Source organism: Trichosurus vulpecula, chromosome 8 (genome assembly GCF_011100635.1).
Source record: "Trichosurus vulpecula isolate mTriVul1 chromosome 8, mTriVul1.pri, whole genome shotgun sequence".
Taxonomy (NCBI): domain Eukaryota; kingdom Metazoa; phylum Chordata; class Mammalia; order Diprotodontia; family Phalangeridae; genus Trichosurus; species Trichosurus vulpecula.
This window is the reverse complement of record NC_050580.1, coordinates 33,222,060-33,241,215: the sequence shown is the minus strand read 5'-3', so window position 1 is coordinate 33,241,215 and position 19,156 is coordinate 33,222,060. Positions and strand designations below refer to the sequence as shown.

The 19,156-nt window shown below is 47.5% G+C and overlaps 1 protein-coding gene across 1 annotated transcript; it reads left to right on the top strand.

Annotated features, from left to right (window-relative positions):
• Window positions 1–1,730: 1,730 nt before the first annotated feature.
• Window positions 1,731–14,330, top strand: NPFFR1 (neuropeptide FF receptor 1). Its single transcript, XM_036736468.1, has 4 exons — window positions 1,731–2,146; window positions 7,289–7,617; window positions 12,350–12,449; window positions 13,436–14,330. Exons 1-4 carry the CDS (start codon window positions 1,731–1,733, stop codon window positions 14,328–14,330), a joined length of 1,740 nt encoding a protein of 579 aa, XP_036592363.1.
• The last annotated feature ends 4,826 nt before the right edge of the window (window positions 14,331–19,156 follow it).

Genomic DNA, 19,156 nt, shown 5'->3' with positions numbered 1-19,156 from the left:
TAGCATAGCATTCATTTTTATAAGATTTTGAGTTCCAAATTTTTCTCCCTACCTCCCTTCCCTCCCCTCTTCCTAAAATGGTATGCAATTTGATATAGGTTATGCATGTGCTATGATATAAAGCATTCCCATAGTAGTCACAGTTGTGAAAGAAGAAACAGATCAAAAAGGAAAAAATGTGAAAAAGAATAAAGTGAAAAATGTATGCTTCAATCTGCATTCAGAGTCCATCAGTTCTTTACCTTTCTCCTTCATGAATAGCTTTTTCCTTCATGAGTCCTTTGTTCTTATCTTGGATCATTGTGTTGTTGAGAAGAACTGAGTCATTCATAACTGATCATCACACGATGTTGCTGATACTGTATACAATGTTTTCCCGGTTCTGCTCATTTTACTTTGCGTCAGTGTATACAAGTCTTTCCAGGTTTTCCTGAAATCTGCCTGCTCATCATTTCTTATTGCACAATAATATTTCATTACTTTAAGATACCATAGCTTGTTCAGCCATTCCCCAATTGATGGGCATCCCCTCAATTTCCAACATTTTGCCACCACAAAAAGTTGCTATAAAAATTTTTGAACATGTGGGTTCTTTTCCCTTTCTTATGTTATCTCTTTGGGATACAGATCTGGTAGTGGTATTGCTGGGTCAAAGGGATCAGTCTGGTTGGCCAGTTCTTTCCATCTTAACTAGGATTTTCATAATTACAAAGTCTTTCCTTTTTATCAAGCAGAAATACATCTTCCTTAGGTCTGAAAACTATTTTGGCTTCTCTTGCCATGCAAAAAAGAAAAAAAAGGACATAAGTTAGAGCTGGAAGCAACCTTAGAGGCCATCTGATACAATACTATTGTGATGCAGGTGAGGAAACTGAGTCCCAAAGAGGTTAAATTCCTCCTCCAAATTCATACAGGTAATGAGTGGCAGAACCAGGATTTGAACCCAGGTAGGTTGATTCCAAAGCAAGTACAAGTATTTTTTCCCCCATCTCCACAGTCCCCTCCAACTTGAGTCCTATCAATACAGTCCTGTGTGTATGTGTGGTTTTAAGTGAGGCAATGTGTTCTAATGGAAAGAGCCCTAGATATGGAGTCAGAAGACCTAGGTTGTGCTGCCCTGGGCAAGTCATATTCTCCTGCCTGGGCCTTAGTTTCCCCATGAGGGGAAATGAGGGGGTTGGACTCAATGGTCTCTAACCTCCGCGGCAGCTCTAACTGCTGTCATTGGAAAGCCCCCTTGTGAGAGAGATGCTAGCAGCAGCCAATAGAGGGGAAGGCTAGTAGGGATTGGGAAGGAAGTGGGCTTTTATTTTTGCTCATCTTCAGGACTCTGCTGGATCGGATGTGGGGAGACAGTGGGAAGGAAGCCTCCAGCCTTGTCGGAGACACTGGGGGTTTGGTCCATCCTGCTGGTACCACCAGCTCCCCTCCTGCTGTTGGCCTGTCTGTCTGCGGACAGGTGGGCAGGTAACCATGACGACGGGGCACCGCGACCCCCCCTTTCTACCCAGGCGAAAGGCGAGTTGCTGCGCACAGCCTCCTCTGCCCTAAGGTGCGGCGGAGTATGACCCAGCGCACGAGACCCCAGGGCAGGCGCTAGAACGCAGCAGATCCAGGAGGGGTCTGCCCAGGCTCTAAGCGCTGTCAGAGCGCAGGGAAGGGTTTGGACGGTCCCATCACCACTACCACCACGGAGACAGCTCAGGTTAGAGAAGGCGCCAGGGAAATGGATGGACGAAGATGAGGGCGAAGGTCTAGACGCCCGGCAACACAACCCAACGCGTTCCTTACAGTCGGGGATAGTGGGAGACTTTCTCTCCTCTGGAGGTGCCAGATACAGGAATCTACAAAGAACTCCAGAGGGCTGCACACTGGCTGCCGAAGAGACTGAGCTGGGGTCCCCCGACCTGCTCCAAACTTCTGGCTTGCCTACCGATAGGATTCTTCCCGTAACCCAAGTACAGTTGTCCCCTCCCCGCCTCGAAGACTGGGAGAATCTCTACAAGAAAGCTCACTTGTACCTGCCAAAGGAAGCCCCCACCCCCATCCAAAAAAAAATCCTTCTGCCCAAGCAACCTCTGGAACAGAGGAGAGCACGACGCGGGAAGGCGGAGCCCAGCTCCCCGAAGGCAGAATACGATGAAAGGTTAGTGGCTTTCTCTCCCTTCTGGTCTCATCCTAGGCTCTGACTCACTCGTGCTTCGGGAGTGATGGGGTTGCAAAGTGGGACGGTGGCTAAGGGGAGAAAGAAATTGTGCTGCTCAGCCGGGAGGAGCTGTGGAAAGACCCCCTGAGCTTTGAGTCAGAAGAGCTGGCTTTGAGTTGTCTGAAGAAGGTAGGTAACACAATCATTAATGTCCCCATTTTACAGGCAGGAAAACCGAGGTACAGAAAAGCAAAGTACTAGTCCAAGGTCACAGAGCTAATAAGTGTCAGAAGCTTCTAACTTCAGATACAATTCTTTCCATCCACCCTGAGATTGTTCTCATTTACTGGTGACATTGGAGAAGTCCCATCCCCTGAACGGGCCTCAGTTTCTTCTTTTGTAAAATGAGGGAAGATACTAGATAATGCTCTAAGTTTCCTCCCAGCTCTGACATTCTATGTCCTTTCTTCTAAGCTCCCTTTCAGCCTTGGCATTGTGTTCAATGTTCCTTTCAGCTCAACTCTGACATTCTGTAAGACAGTAATCATCATTGTGTCCTCGGTGGGTGGGGAGGCATGGTCCTGGGGATAATACTTGCAGTTTCACTAATTTGGGGGTGTGTGTGAAGAGGAATAAGCAAGGAATTATGTAACTTAGAGCAGATGCAAAATCATTTCCAAGACATCTTTTTATCAATTGGTGGGTCTTAGAATGACTGGCATGCCTGTTCTATGTAACTGGAGAGTTTCCTTCCCCAAAGAAGGCTAAAGACGGCTCCTTGGGCCCTCAAACTGTGGGGATTCTGGGTAGAAGGCTGACCGTTTCATTTCTCTAGATCCAGGCTCAACTTCCTCTCATAGACATCGGGGGAGGAGTGAAAAGATCCTTCAGATAGGAATCAGGAGGGCTAAGAGCTCAGCTGCAGTGCCTTACAATCAGTCAATGAGCATTAATTAAACATGGACTATGTGCCAAGCTCTGTGCTAGAAACTAGAGGTATAAAGCCAAAACCAAAACAGTCACAGCTTTAGAGAAATTCATATTCTACTTTCTGTATAATGGGCTGATAGCATGAGGGTAAAGGGAAGGTTTTTAATGGCACTTGAGCAAGATTTTAGACAACAGAGAAGGGGCCAGGAGGAGAGTCTGAAAAAAAATCAGAGAAAAGGAATGATCAGTGGGACAAGCTCCTAGGAGAGATGGAAGAGGATGAGATGGGGGCACAATTAGAAAGCTTATCCTAGGCTAGAAGAACCTCATCATCCCCTGAGGCTGGAATAAAGGGCTGATGAAGCAGAGTTTATTAGGTATGGAGAAGAGGATTTGCATGAAGGAAAGAAGCATATCTTTTTTTTCTCCATACTTTATTATTTATTTAATATTTTTTAGTTTTCATCATTGATTTCTACAAGATTTTGAGTTATAAATTTTCTCCCCATTTCTACCCTCCCCCCTCCAAGATGGCATATGTTCTGATTGTCCTGTTCCCCAATCAGCCCTCTCTTCTGTCACCCCATTCCCCCTCCCCCATCCCTTTTCCCCTTACTTTCTTGTGGAGCAATATGGATTTCTATGCCCCATTGCCTGTATATCTTAGGAAAGAAGCATTTCCGAAGTGTTTCCCATATGCTAAGAACTGTGGATACAAATACAAAAGCGAAGACAGTCCCTGCCCTCAAGGTTCTTACATTCTGATGGAGGAGACAAGATATATGGAGTAGTAGTGACGAGGAAGGTTTGATTTTACAGGTTACAGGGCTGGTCTGGTGAGTGAATTGACATCCCCTTTCTAGCAAAAACAGCAATATTCATTTGATTATGGTTCCAGAAGTGGAGATGGGAAGGGGGTGGAGGAGAGGGGGTATGCAAACAGTGTGGCAGGGCAACCAGAGAGAAGATGGTTTGCTGGTGGTGGTCAGGCATTTTTCAGTTGTGTCTGACTCTTTGTGTGCCACTTGGGGTCTTCTTGGCAAAGATACAGGAGTGATTTGCCATTTCCCTCTCCAGCTCATTTTACAGTTGAGGAAATTGAGGCAAGGTTAGCAGGGAATAAAATATAGCATGGTTGGAGCTGGCTTAGATATGTAGCCAAGCGAGTCACTCACTATTGAGGGCCAGCATTCTCCAGCAGAAAAAAATGAAGTCCTCCAGGGCACGGTTTCTGGTCTGAGGCCAGCTGCTGAGTTAGCTGGGGAGAAGGGGATAGCAAGTAAAGATGAGGGAGATGAGGAAGCTGGAGAAGATAACGTCAGGCTTCTCAGTAAAGTAGGAGCGGAATGTCATTTAATAGGGAGGGTTGGGTTGGATTTAGACTTAAGGAGGGAAGAGAAGGTCCAGAAAAGCCACTTCGTAGTTGATCAGGGAAGAATAAAAGGAGTTGTTGGTGTGGAGTCATTTTTCAATTGTGTCCTACTCTCCACATCCCCCATTTGGGGTTTTTTTGGCGGAGATACTAGAGTAGTTTGCCATTTCCTTCTCTAGCTCATTTTACAGATAAAGAAACTGAGGCAAATGGGATTAAGTGACTCAAATGCCAGGAGCCCAATTGGGGTGAGAGAACATGAACTTGCCAGAGAAACAGCTGGGAGGGTTTTGCCATTTGCTGCTGCAGTCTATGTGGCTTGGGTTGGCGTAGGTAGATGGCTGCATGGCCAAGAGTTGAGGATCAGGAGGGTGTAAACATCAGAAGGATAAGGAGCTAAGAGACTCAAATGTAGAGAATGATACCTAGTTCAGCTGGATCGTTCCATGCTATAGAGAGGGGATAGAGGCTTATCTGCAGATGGGAAATTCGTCTCCATTAATGAGGAAACTGAGAGAAAGCAGAGTGACTACGACTCCATACCATGGGGTGAGTCAGGGGCAGAACTGCCATAGAATCCTACCTCCTCCTCCACCCTACCACCCTGCTTGCAACCCCCTGCTCCATCTCTGGTCTCCACCAGCCACATAAGAGCCCTTTGGCAGCCTCCGGGTCCTGAGGGTGCCTAAGGATGGGACCAGCATTGCCCCCAAAGCTGATTTCACCCTTTGGAAGAGATAGAGGCTCAGCCAGAAGGACACAGGGCTTTGGGGAGAAGGTAGGCAGATAGAAAGAGAGGGGACAACCAAAGGTTTCAACTTCTCCTTGGTTCAGGGCCTCTAAGCTGTGAAAAGCCGTCTCTTACAGTGCTTGAGGGGCTTCCTCTTCCTTGGTATCTCAGGGAGGCCCTGCAGCTCCTGGAGAAGCCCAAGGCAGCTTTTCCCTAGTGCAGGTGTGGGGAACCTGCAGCCTTGAGGCCGCATGTGGCCCTCTCGGTCCTCAAGTGTGGCCCTTTGAGTGAATCCAAACTTCACAGAACAAATCCCCTTAATAAAAGGATTTGTTCTATAAAACTCAGACATAGTCAAAAGGCGGCACCCAAGGACTTAGAGCAGCAGGTTCCCCACTTCAGCCCTAGTGCTATAAAATGACTGCCTGGCAGCCTCCCCGGAGCTCCTGTACCTGGTCTTATCCCTTACTCTCCGTACACGAAGGAAACTCCCAGCCTTCCCCATGTCCACCCCACCCCCACTCTTCCTGTGCAAAGGGAAGGCCCTAGCAGCTGATTCAATTCAGCAAGAACTTTTATTATTATTAACATGAATAAGGATAATAAGCACTTTAGGATTTGCAAAGTACTTTACATATTAACTCATTTGATTAGCTTGTTAAGGGCCTGGCACTGAGCTGGGCATCAGAGATACAAAGACAAAAATAAACAGTCCCTGCTTTCAGTTCTAATGGCTGGAAACAACATGTGCTTAGATGTCAATAAAAAGTAAGTACTGAGAAATTTCAAGGTGAGGGAGGAAGAGGCGGCAGTTTGACAGCTGAGTGCTAGGAAGCTCGGGCTGCCGGGAGAGGGAGGGGAAGAGGGGAAGGGCAGACCAGGCAGGGGACATGGCCTGGGGGCAAAGGATCAGAGATTTAAAGGTGGAAGGGACCAGGGACACCACTGAGTCCAACCTCCTCATTTTACAGACAGAGAAAGTGAGGCAGAGAGGTGATAACCCAACCTGGAGGTTACTGGTAGTAAGTAGTAAGTAAGTAAGGCAGAATTTGAATCCAAGCCCAGCTTATTATCCACCCTACTACCAGGGATGAGCTTCTTCACAAGGTATGGCAGGCTACAGATCAGGGCTTGGTTTAGCGTTTGGTTGAATGTCTAGATTTAATACAGTGATAGGGAAAATGTTGGTAATACATATTAAATGTAAAAGTATGTGTGTACATTTTGTTTTGAGAGCGGGTTGTTAAACATTTTATCAGCACACTACCGTGCCTTCTCCATCTAGGTGATGCAGTGAATAAAGTGCCAGGCCTGGGGTCAAGATCTGAGTTCAAATCCAGACTCAGACATTGACCAGCTATGTGATTCTGGGCAAGTCACTTAACCTCCGTTTGCCTCAGCTTCCTCATCTATAAAATGGGTTTATAATAATAGAACCTGTTTCTCAGAGTTGTTGTGAGAATCAAATCAGATGTTAATTGTGAAGTGCTCGGGACAGGGCCTGGCACAGAGCAGGGGTTAGAAGATAACGTTAGCTGTCGTTATCTCACATTTGAGATCTTACCGAGATGGAGTTCTGCCTTGTTTTGAGTTCAAATCACTAGGCCTACTGAGGCCCCGCTCAGCCTTGTCTTCTCTGGCTAAGCATCCCCAGCTCCTTTGTACGACCTGGACTCAAGACCGTTCCCTAAGCCGGTCGCCCTCCCCCGACATTTTCAGCTTCTCACTGCGTAAACAGGGCTTAGTGAGTGGTTGTTGACGATGAATCAGTGATCCATAACGGGAGGAGCGGTGGAATAAGCATCGAGGAATGGGGTTTAAATCTTTGCTCTGCCCCTTACCCTTACTCTCTGGGTCTCAGACTCCCCCTCTGCAAAGTGAGGCAGTTGGATGAGGTGAGCTCTGAGGGCTGAGCCTGTGCTTTGGGGGAGATGACCAGAATTTGGGGGATTAGCACAGCACGGTCAAGGTAGGGTAAATGGAGTCACTTTGGGAAGTGGGGAAAGATTCAGCTGCTCTGGGCTGTAAGATGCCTCTGCCCAGCCACAGAGGTCATGGGCCCCTAGGTCTGGTTGTGTTTTCTCATGTGTCCAACTTCTTGACCTTCGTGTACCTCCTTGGTCCTAGAGGGAACCGCCCAGCCTGGCAACGACTCATCCTTTGCCGACCATGAGAACAGCACCCAGGTCCCCTCTCCTGGGAACCTCACCTTCTCCTCCTACTACCAGCACTCCTGGCCCGTGGCCACCGTGTTCATCATGGCCTACGTCCTCATCTTCCTCTTGTGCCTGGTGGGAAATAGCCTCGTGTGCTTTGTTGTGGTCAAGAACCGGCAGATGAGGACGGTCACCAACATGTTCATCCTGAACCTGGCTGTCAGCGACCTGCTGGTGGGCGTCTTCTGCATGCCCACCACCCTGGTGGACAACCTGATCACAGGTGGGTGAGGAGGGTGTGTGACAGTGGCATGGTGAGGGCGTGGGGCACCGGAGGTTACTTCCTGTTCCTCCTGTACGTGCCTTGTACGGGCACGGCTGACTGCATGCTATCATTCCTCCTAGTCTGTGAGCTCCTCGTGGGCAGGGACTGTTCTTGCCTTTCTTTATATTCCTGGCGCTCAGCACAGTGCCTGGAACGCAGCAAGCACTTAATAAATGCTTGTTAACTGACTGACACAGGAAGCATTTGAGAGAACGTAGGACTTGGAATCAGGAGACCTGGGTCCGAATCCTGCCTTTGACACTAGCTGTGTTGACCAGGGGTGAATCCTTTCCCTTCCTCTTTAGAGCGCTGGACTAACCTGAGCTGGCCTGCAGCCTGTCCCTCCCTGACTCTCCCCTCCTGTAAGATTCTGGGCTTAGCCAGGAGGACACATCAGGGGAAGAGGCACCACCTGGCCTCAAAGGTTGGGTCCTGTTGTGGGATTCTTGGAGCAAGTGTGATGTGCCAACAGTTGCTCGGATTATGGAGACCCCTAGAGGTACAATCACGAACTTGTCAGAGCTGGGCGTTCTGACCTGGCTGCCAGCGCTGGAGAATCTGCAGTGTTGGGGGCATCATGGAGGGGATGGCCCTGGGACAGGGATGGGCAATCTTGGCACTCATGCTGCATTTAACACGTGGGGGAAGGGGTAAGCATTTACGAAGTGCCTGCTGTATGCCAGGCACTCTGCCAACTGCTCCACAGATATTATCTCACAACAACCCTGGGAAGTAGGTAATGTGATTATCTCCATTTTACAGCTGAAGGAAAGGAACTGAGGCAGTCAAAAATTAAATGACTTTGCCCACAATCACACAGCTAGATTTGAACTCAGATCCTCCTAACTTTCGGCCCCCATTGCACCACCTAACTGCCTCTGAATTTTTAATTAATTCAGTTCTGCAATGAAAAAAGCATTCATTAAGAACCCACTGTCTGTAAGACTCACCTGACTATGTGACTCTAGGAAAACCATAACCTTTGATTGCCTCTAAGACCAGAAGTTACAAAAGAGGGGGTGGATCTATATTGGAGGAAGGAATTTCCTCTTTAGGGGCTCCTTATATGGGTGAGATCACAGGCCTGGCCCAAGTATAAGGGATTAGGCAAGTCCCTTTCCCGTTCTGGAACTCAGTTTATTTGTCTACAAATGGGTTGGGACTTATGATATAAAATGCTGTCCACCTCCAGAGAAAGATCTGATGGGATCCGAATGCGGATTGGAGCATACTTTCCTTTTTACTTTTTTTTTGTGCTGTTTTTTAGGCCTGCGTTTTCTTTTACAACATGACTAATATGAAAGTATTTTTTGCATGACTGCACATGTATAACCTATATAAAATTGCTTGCTGTCTTAGAGAGGGGAGAGGAGTAGGAGGGAGGGAGAGAATTTGAAACGCAGAATTTTAAAAAATGAATGTTAAAAATTATCTTTGCGTGTAATTCTAAAAAAGATTATTTAAAAATTTAATGGGGTTGCATACAGTCTAATATCTTTTCCAGTTCTAGATTGAAAATGCTCTGAGTTACTTTGTTCTCTAATTAATCAATTAACAAACATTTATTAAGTGCCTACTTCAGTCTGGCACTGAGCTAAGTGGGGATTCAAAAGAAAGCAGAGTCCCAGCTCTCCAGGCACTTACAGTCTATTCCTCTCTGTATGTATCTTATTCCCCTAGAAGGCTTTTGTTATTGTTGTTCAGTCTTGTCTGACTCTTCGTGACCCCATTTGGGGTTTTCTTGGCAAAGGTACTGGAGTGGTTTGACATTTCCTTCTCCAGCTCACTTTACAGATGAGGAAACTGAGGTAAATAGCATTAAGTGACTTGCCCAGGGTCACACAGCTAGTGCCCAGCACTCTCTCCACTGTATCACCTAGCTGCCCACCTAGGATGCTACAAACTCCCAGAGATCAAAGCAATATTTTATTTAAATTTGGGCTCTCTCCAGCCCTTCACACATGCTCCATACGCACTAAGCATTAATTAAGTGTTTGGAGCTGCCCCAGCTAGTCCCTGTGCTTTGCCTTTGGTGACCTGAGTACAAAACTATACCTATCACACATCATCTTAGGTTATTTGGCTAAGCCTTCGAGCCTAGTAAGATCTCACTGAATAGGCAAGAGACCAAGGAGGGTCATGGCTAGCTTTCCTTGAAAATGAATGAAGCCCCAAATGAGGGGAGAGGCAGATGGGGGCTAGAGGTCATGTTCCGCTCTTGGTCCAGTGCCACGGAAAGTTAGGGTGGAACCAGAGCCATAACTAGAAAGTTTGGCGCCCAGGCAAGTAACCCAAAAGCTGCCAACAGCCAAAAGCACAAAATGCACCTTCTCCAGCTGCCAGGGAGGCTCGGCGGGGAAGGGAGCCTTCTGGAAAGTTTACTTTTTGACTATTCATGCAAACCAAATGCTAAGCTCAGTTCCTTCTATTTTTCTGAAGAAATGACCTTTAATTTTGCCTCAGGCAAAGCTCTGGTCTTCTGGTTCCATGGCCGTTCCTCCTTCCTTTTCAAAGAAGACCAATGATGTCACCAGGCTCTAGTTAAGGCTCTAAACCGAGCAAAGAGAAAGTTTAATGGGAGGCTGGAAGGCAGATCTGTCTCAGGCTTCTGTAATCTGTCTTTGTTATTTCTCCCATCCCCGTCTTGTTTCTCCACTCCTGCCCTGCTCTGAGCCTCTCCCACCCACAGCAGCCTCCTTCACTTTCAGTTACTGTAACTGGTATGAAATCTTTCCTTTTACCAACTGAAGCTGGTCTCTGCAGCTTCGGCCCCTGCTTTAGCAGCTGAAGCTGAGCAGGAGAGTCAAGTGATTTTTTTCTTCTATATGACAGCCCTTTCCAAAACCTGAAGCCTCCAAATCTGCTCTTCTTCAGGCTCAGTCTCCCCAGTCCCTTCAAACCCTGGTCCCATGCCAGTCTCCCAGCCTGATGCTCCTGGTTCCCTTCCCCATGATGCTCCGCTGCATACCAAACAATGCCCTCCCTAAAACACAGCCCTGGAACTCAGCACAGCCCCCAGCTAGGGTCTGGTCAGGCCAAAGGACAACAGGCAACCGAAAGGGGAGAGGTGGGAAGGTCCCAGAATTTGAAGCCAGATCCAACCCTCGATCTACCATTGGTTACCTGTGTGACCCTGGGCAAACTACTTTCTGGATCTCAGTTCCCTCATCTGTAAAGTTGTTATAGAGGATCTCAAAGTTCCTCTAAATCCGTGAGCCTATGACCTATGGAGTCATTGTGAACAATGTGTGGTGTATTATAGTGTGGCCCAGACCACTTTAGCTTTTGGCTGCCATGTTATGCCATATTCCTACTGTGTGAGGTAGTGAGAGAATAAAGTGTGAAGACTTCACAGGGAATATGTATATATGTATTTATATCTAAAATGTTTGAGAATCAATATTTAGAGAAAAGGGAAATGGGATAAATTTGAGTCTGTGGGAATCTGATTATTTAGCCTCTAGGAATGTCTTTCTCCCCCTTCTTCTTTAGATTTATAGAGGTCACCTCAGCTGTGGATGAAATACAAGATTGTGAAAGCTTCCCTATGAATAACTCAGGCAAGGCAATATTCAAATAGAGATAGTACAAATTTAGTTAGGATGTGAACCTCACCAGGCCTAAGTTTTGTTTTCCTGTAAATCATATGATTTTGGGGAAACCAGATGATATTCCCCTCTCCCCCTCCCCTAGCCTCCTTACAAACAGCCATCTTAGCATTAAAGTTTCCCTGTAAGGTAATTCTGTAGTTTCTGTGCTTGTATTGGGTAAAAACTTATGCCTGGTTAGATTGTGAGGCCACTCGTCTCCGCAAATGGGAACGGGAGTCCAGCCTCTGGGGTGGGATTTCTTAGAATTGTTTGTACAAGGGTATATATCTCCCTTCTTGCCTTCCCCCCTTGCCTCTCTTCACTGCTATCTCCACCCTGGTAGTGAGAGATGCCCAATTCTCGAGACTTAATCAAATAAAGCTTCTGGTTTTTTTTTCCTGCCTTGAGAAACTGAGACACCTCTGTTTTTTTTTTTTACTTGAGCCAGTGGTCTTTTGACCCACACACTACTGAGCTTGACAGCCACTAAGACTCCCTGATCTTTTTCTCTTGAATGATTATTTACCCATATTCCCCCTTTGCTATATTTGTTTTGTTCATTTTGTGAACCTCCCTTCCCCCCAACCTAGGATTTTACATGTGACTTGCCCAGGGTCACAAAGCCAACAAGTGTCTGAGGCTGGATTTGAACTCAGGAAGAATGAGTCTTCCCAACCCCAAGCCCTGCACTCTATCCACTGGGCCACCTAGCAGCCCTGTTGTTCTCTACTAAAGATCATTGTAACTGATTCAACCCAGAATCCATAGGGTTATAGTTCTATAATTGGAAGGAACCTATGAGGCTTAGTACCTTCTGTAAGGTCACCCTGGTAGTAAGCATCAGGGGTGGGGCTTGAACCCAAGTCCTCTGACCTCAGATCTGTCCTCTTTAGCATAGTGCTTCCTTCTAACCCGCTGAGACCTTTCTGGACCCCTATCTTGTCCTTCAGTGTGTTAGCCATCCCTCCCAGATCCTTCCTGCCCTTTGGACTTCCCTGGGTCTCAGCTTCCTCCTTGGTAAAATGAGGAGGCTTAGACTAGATAGTTTCTGAGGTCCCCTCCAGCTCTAAAATCCACTCGTGTGATCTCTGCCATTCCAGGTTGGCCATTTGATATCATCACGTGCAAAATCAGTGGTCTGGTCCAAGGCATGTCGGTTTCAGCTTCCATCTTCACCCTGGTCGCCATTGCTGTGGAAAGGTAGGTGGGTAACCCATAGCTCTCACCCCAGAGATGCAGCCGCTTCCCATCCTTGGGAACCCAGGAGGAAAGACTGTGCCACTGTGGTCCAGAAGCTGGGCTTCATAAGAGCCCATTTCATTGGGATCTGTGATTCCCTTGGTCTGAGGGGCTCCCAGTGAGGAAATGCTAACGACCAATGCAGTTTGACATCTGCTCCAAAGTTTACAACCATAGAGAATAATATGGGGTCCCAAGAGGTTCAGTAACATGCCTAGGATCATGGATGTAGAGCTCAATGGGACCCACTCATGTTACAGATGAAGAAACTAAGACCCAAGAGAAATGGAGTGAACTGTGCGCATAAAAACACACATTGGTATTAGAAATGGGAATTGAATTGGGGTCCTCAGACCCCAAACCCCTTTCCATTGTATGACACAAAAGAAAGACAGCCACTTAAAAAACTGGGTTCATGGCAAGAGTGTCTTGAATGTGTTTGGTGGTGAGTAAAGAGGGTTTGAGTCTGATTTCCAATGGGCACAAATCTCTGAGCTTAGGGGAGAGATGCTAGCATGGGGATGGGGATGGGGAAGGGGGTGGGGGTGGGAATGAGAATGAGGAAGGGGATGGGGATGAAGGTGAAGATGGGGGTGGGGATGGAGATGGGGGGATGAGAATGAGGAAGGGGATGGGGATGAAGATGAAGATGGGGGTGGGCTTGGGGATGGAGATGGGGGTGGGGATGAGAATGAGGATGGGGATGGAGATGGATGGGGATGACAACCATCACTTCCACCACTGCTGCCGCCATCATAGCTGACATTTACCTGGTGCTTTAAGGTTGACCAAACTGCTAAAAGAACCAACCCATTTCAGCATCATTGTGAGAAAAGCCCCTCGTAAGCCTTGAAGGGCAGATATAAAAGTTAATAATTATCTTCATCATTGTTGTTCTTTGGGGGTGGCTGCCACCACTACCCGTTCCCATTTCTCCCTGTGCCCAGGTTCCGCTGCATTGTTCATCCCTTCCGCCAGAAGCTGACCCTGAGGAAGGCACTGGTCACCATCACCATCATCTGGGTCCTCGCGCTGACTATCATGTGCCCGTCAGCCATCACTCTGACCGTCACTCGGGAGGAGCACCACTTCATGGTGGACAGCCAGAACCGCTCGTACCCCCTCTTCTCCTGCTGGGAGGCCTGGCCTGAGAAGGGCATGAGGAAGATCTACACCACAGTCCTCTTCTCCCACATCTACGTGGCCCCCCTGGCCCTGCTCATCATCATGTATGCTCGCATTGCTTTCAAGCTCTTCAGGTCCCGGGACCCCCAGCCCGATGAGGCGGCTATGGAGAGGCAGCGCGCATCCAGGCGGAAGGCCAAGGTCGTGCACATGCTCATCATTGTGGCCCTGTTCTTCACTCTCTCCTGGCTCCCTCTCTGGTGTCTGCTGCTCCTTACAGACTACGGCCACCTGAGCGAGCAGCAACTGTACCTGGTCAGCGTCTACATCTTCCCCTTCGCTCACTGGCTAGCCTTCTTCAACAGCAGTGCCAACCCCATCATCTATGGCTATTTCAACAGGAATTTCCGCAGAGGCTTCCAGGCTGCCTTTCAGACCCAGCTTTGCTCCGTCAAATGGGGAAATCACAGGGAAGCCTACTCTGAGAGACCTGGTAGACTCTTGGCTGGGGCCCTGTGCAACCGAATCTTTGTGGAGGTGCAGCCAAGTGATTCAGCGCCGCCCACTGAGTCAGGCCAGAGTGGCGATGTCCCGAGGATGGGACGCTTCCCCCTGCAGAGTGGTTGGATGGCCCATCACCGGCTGGCCATGAAGGAAGATCTGGGTGGTCAAGGCTGTTCCCACGTACCCCTTAGTATCCCAGCTTGGGATATCTGAGGTGAGAAGAAGCAGCTGGCAGCTGGGAGCAGCAGGGACCCTTTGGGTTCGACGGACTTGAATGGAAATGTGCTGATAATAACAACTCACATCTCCATAGTGCTTTAAGGTTTGCAAAATGCTTTCCTCCCAACCGCCCAGTGAGATAGATAACACTATGGATACCAAGCTAAAAGAGATGTCTGACTGTACCTTCTTGAAGGACAGCCTAGGCCCTTTGCTGTAGGTTACATAGTACCCCAAGGGCCACCTTTGCATTGGGTCTCTTCATAATGAAAGTATTCCATCTCATCTCTACAGAGGCAGAGAGTCTTGGAGAGGTGAACAGCTTTGCCCAAAGATACACACTCAGTGTTGGAGCTGAGATTCAAGCCCAGGTGTCCTGACTTAAGGTTGGAGTTTAATTCCTCTGCAATAAGACGAACTTTTGGCTGTCTCAGCCACCTCTGCCAGAGGAGTGACACCTGGCTTGGGGGTCCAGGGAATGTGCTGAGGTTTCCAGGGTGTCTGGTTGAGGCTCGAAAAGGGAGAAGGGCTCTAGTTCTGCTTGGGGTCCCATAACCAGAGTTGGGACAGCTATTGTCAGACTTTGCCCCTCATCCCCCACTGCCATTGGAAGGAATCACATAGGATTTCCATTTGGTCTTTTAAATTTGTGGTTGGGAGGAAAAGGGAATTGTCTTAACTCCCTTAGAATCTCTAAAGCTCATTGGGGCTACAGCCATTTCCCATAATCTGGGTCTTTTCTTGCAAATCCCCAGGCTTTGGCAACACGTCAGCCAGCTAGACTTCCGTCCTGGTGCCAACACACCATCTTTAGAGAGTCCCTGAAGGACTGATGACCTAATGATCCATCCTGGATTGTGCCCAAAGTCTGCTCTAGAGAGAAACACAGGAATTCCCTCATCTATTCCCATCATTCTCAGCCTGGCATTTGAGCTAAGACATCCTGTTTGTATTTCTAAGGGGATTTCTGTCCCAGGAGGTTTCACTGATGGGTTTCAATTCAACAAACATTTGTTACTTTACTGAACCAACATTTATTGAATGCCTGACACCTGCAAAGCAATGAGAGATGTGAAGATTTATTTTTTTTAAAAGGCCCTGACCTTAAGGAATTTGTACCTCCATCCAGGCAGAGTCCCAGGATGGGGGGCATTGATCCTTGTTTTTGAAGAAAAAGTAGGGATCATAAAGTAAAGCCTTGATTAACTGGAACCATCGATTTATCTACATTTAACTTTGTGAAAGAGAAAATAAGAAAAAATGGAAATTAGAGGGTCATACTCTAAATATTTCAGGGACCTGTGATTTATTCCTAGGGTCACTTTTTACTTTTTCCAGATACTTTACTTATTCCAGGACTTAGTCATATGTTCATGAGCTGCCATGTCAAAATACTTAGCACCTGGTGGTCAGACATCTAGTGTAAATCCTCTCTGGACTTAGTTGGGCTGATCCTCAGAAAACAGACATACAGCTTGTCCCTGAGCCTACACTCAAAGTTTTTTCAACTTGGTGGCTTTTCCAGATGGGTTCAGCAAACTCATGTGGATTTACAACCCACTTCCATAGCCTTGGACTTTCCAGGGTCATCTCTACCACCTGGTGAGATCTCAGAGTAGAACTTTACAGGAGGTTGAGAAATTTAATCAAAGAAAAAACTCCACAGGGTGTCTTGGGGTGACCCAGTTTGGAAGGATCACCCACAATTTCTCTACCTATAGTCCTGGAGACTGGTTGGTTGTTGGTGTGCAGATTGGCTTCCATGGAGCCCTTATAAGAGCGTCCATGAGCCGCCAAAGGTACAGTCATGATATTCATCATATTTCCTTCCACAGGTAGGAAAGTGGACTTGGGCATTGGAAAAAGACTCTTAACCATTTTGTTTTTCTGGTTTGACTAAAATCTCCCTGAACTAGAACCCTCATTCTCTAAGCTTCCAGGTTTGGGGAGGCTTGGGGAATTTCTTATGTGAACCATTAATATGTATGATGTCTATGAGCCCAAGGGCCCCAGCCTAGCAAGGGATTCCTATGCTGAGATCATCATTGGAAGTGGAATCAGACGTGTTCTGCTTGGCCTCCAAGGACAGAGCCAGGAATGGTAGGTATGTGTGCCGAAAAGAGCGAGTGAGATCCGAATATAAATTTTGATGTAGATTTATTCAAGCGCCACCGTTTGGAGTAAAGACTCAAATCGAACAGCCCCGAGCAGGGGTAGGGTCAGGTTATTTAAAGGGAAAAACACAAACTGATTTCCATGGAGATGGGAACACAAACAGTGGGACAAGCTGGGGCAGGATTATTTCCGTGGAGAAGGGAGCACAAACAGTGGGGTGAGCTGGGGCAAGATGGAGGGTAAACTGGGGGAGGGGAGCAGGGCACAACAGGTATAGGCTGCTTTGAGCTTCACAGAAGGAAAACTTCCTAATAATTTAGGGCTGCCCCCAAAACAGAGTGTGCTACTGAGGGAAGTGAGTTCCCCATCCCTGGAGACCTTCAATGGAAGGTCGGATGACTCCTTGGATATGTTGTGGTGGGGACTCTTATTCAAGGAGGGGTTAGATGAAATGGCCTCTGGACTGCCTTCCAGCTCAGAGATTCTGTGATTCTGTCATGACTCGGGAGGGGAAAGCTATTTGTGAATTCATTTCTTGTGCCCTATAACCCTTGGGAGAAAGCCTATGTGATTCATCTCCTCCCCGGGTATACACCAGCCTCTTTTATGAAGTGCATTATTTGACATACAAAAGTCTCCTTCCCAAATCTCTATCAGTCGTGCTTCGTGTGAAAGAGGACTGGGAACTAGCTGTTTATTCACAGACCTCTGGTTCAGGGCTTTAAAGACAGGCCAGAGGAAAAGTCACCTCAGGGCTCCCTCTGCCCCCTCTGGCTGGCTGGGACCTGGCCAAAGACTCCAGCTGCTTTGATTTTTTTTCCAGCTGCTCGCACCCCCTTCCATCTTAAATGAAGGAGCTGGTGGTGGGGTCCTGGTAAGAGCTCTGCCTTTAGCATGAGAGGCCTGGCTTCCAATCCTGATCTGCTCCATATATTCACTGTGGGGCCTTGGGCATGTCCATCCCCTGCCCTTAATTACCCTCTTTGTAAAATGAGCAGGTCATTTAGATTTAGGAGTCATTAGACCCCTGCAAGAGGACATTTCAGAAGCCTATGAATTTGGATGGGAAAAAATCACATCTTTCTTTTCACTAAATTCTAATGAAGATTTAGTACTTCCTTCAACTGTGAATATAGACAGCAAACCACAGTCGGATGAGATTTCACCAGACTGCCCAAGGAGTCCATGACACAGAGAGGGTTAACTTCCAGCTTTGATGATCTCTAAGGTCCCAGTTATAAATTCTGTGATAACTACCTGCCAGGGGTCACCAAGCTGCCCTGGGCCTCTGCTCAGCTCATTGTACCTGGTTCTACTAGGGCAGAAAAAGAAACTCTGTTCCTGCTATGGCAGCAGGTATTATATATCAGACTAGCTTATCCCAGGGCTGGTTCCTTAGAGTCTGCACGACGTGTCTTATATTGTATTTGGAAGGAAGGAAGGGAGGAAGGAAGGGAGGAAAGAAGGAAGGAAGATAGGAAGGAAGGGAGGAAGGAAGAAAGGAAGGAAGGAAAGAGAAGAAAGGAAAGAAGAAAGGAAGAAGAGAGGGAAGAAGGTAAAGAAGGAAAAAGGGAAGGAAGGAAAGAAGGAGGGAAGGAAGGAGAAGACAAATATTTATTAAGCACCTATTTTGTGCCAAGCAGTGTGCTGAGCCCTTGCAAGATAACTCAGAATGAATAGTGTTTTTTCCTAAGATGCTTTACTTCAGGTGAAGTGTTTCTGGGAAGTTGGTTGGGATGGGCCAGCTTTCCCAAGGTAGCATTTTTCATGTGCAGAAACCCTGGATAGGGAGTTAGATGGAAAAATAAAGCCACAGGACCAATTCAGCGCCACCAGCCATGGCCTTATTGGTTCACTAAATCCTGGCCCCATCTAATTCAGGACAAACAGTTATCCTCATTCTGGGCGGTGGCTTACAAATGACTTCCCCCAAGACAAACAGAACCACCCTAGCCCAAAACAGGTTGGCGACAGACCTCCAGGCCCTGGCCCATCCCACCCCTATCCCCACAAACCACAGTCCACCCAACCCAATAGCTTAGATCTCTCTCTTTGGGAAAGCCACATATGTGACTCCCTTGGAATTGGAATAGGGGGAGGAGCTGGCAAGGGGGAGAAAAGCACCCAACCATGGGCTTCTGTCCATTCATCTCCAAAGCAAAGAGAGAGCCAAACCCAGTGCTCTATAGACAAAGCATTTCCTATTAAACTGTACCATGGCACATCTCTTTCCTTGAGTCACCCTGACCGAAGCCACACCGGTAAAGATAGATGACAAGGAGACTAGAAAGGGCTTCATTATAGAAGAGCCATGTTGAATTCATAATGACTGATTCGTTGTTGAACAACCAAATATTGACCAGCTTCTCTTGCTATGGAGTGGTTTATCTTCAGGGAGTGACTTAATGTCATCAAGGACGCTGAGCCTCGGATCACCCTTGGATTTATTCAGCTCTCTTCTGGGGTTTGGGGCTTTACAAATATAGTAAATCCAATAGAGGCTGTCGAACGCGCCCAGGATTCACACATCTTCAGGACTGACTGCCCGAGAGCTCCGGTTTCATCAGCTCAGGCACTCCCGCCAACAATGCAGATCTAGTCTCCTCCTTGTCTTGGCAAGCACTCTGTGAGAGCTGCCATAACGGAGAGGCCAAGCCCACCTGGCCATTAATTTCACTTTGATGCACTAGGCTTCATTGAAGACC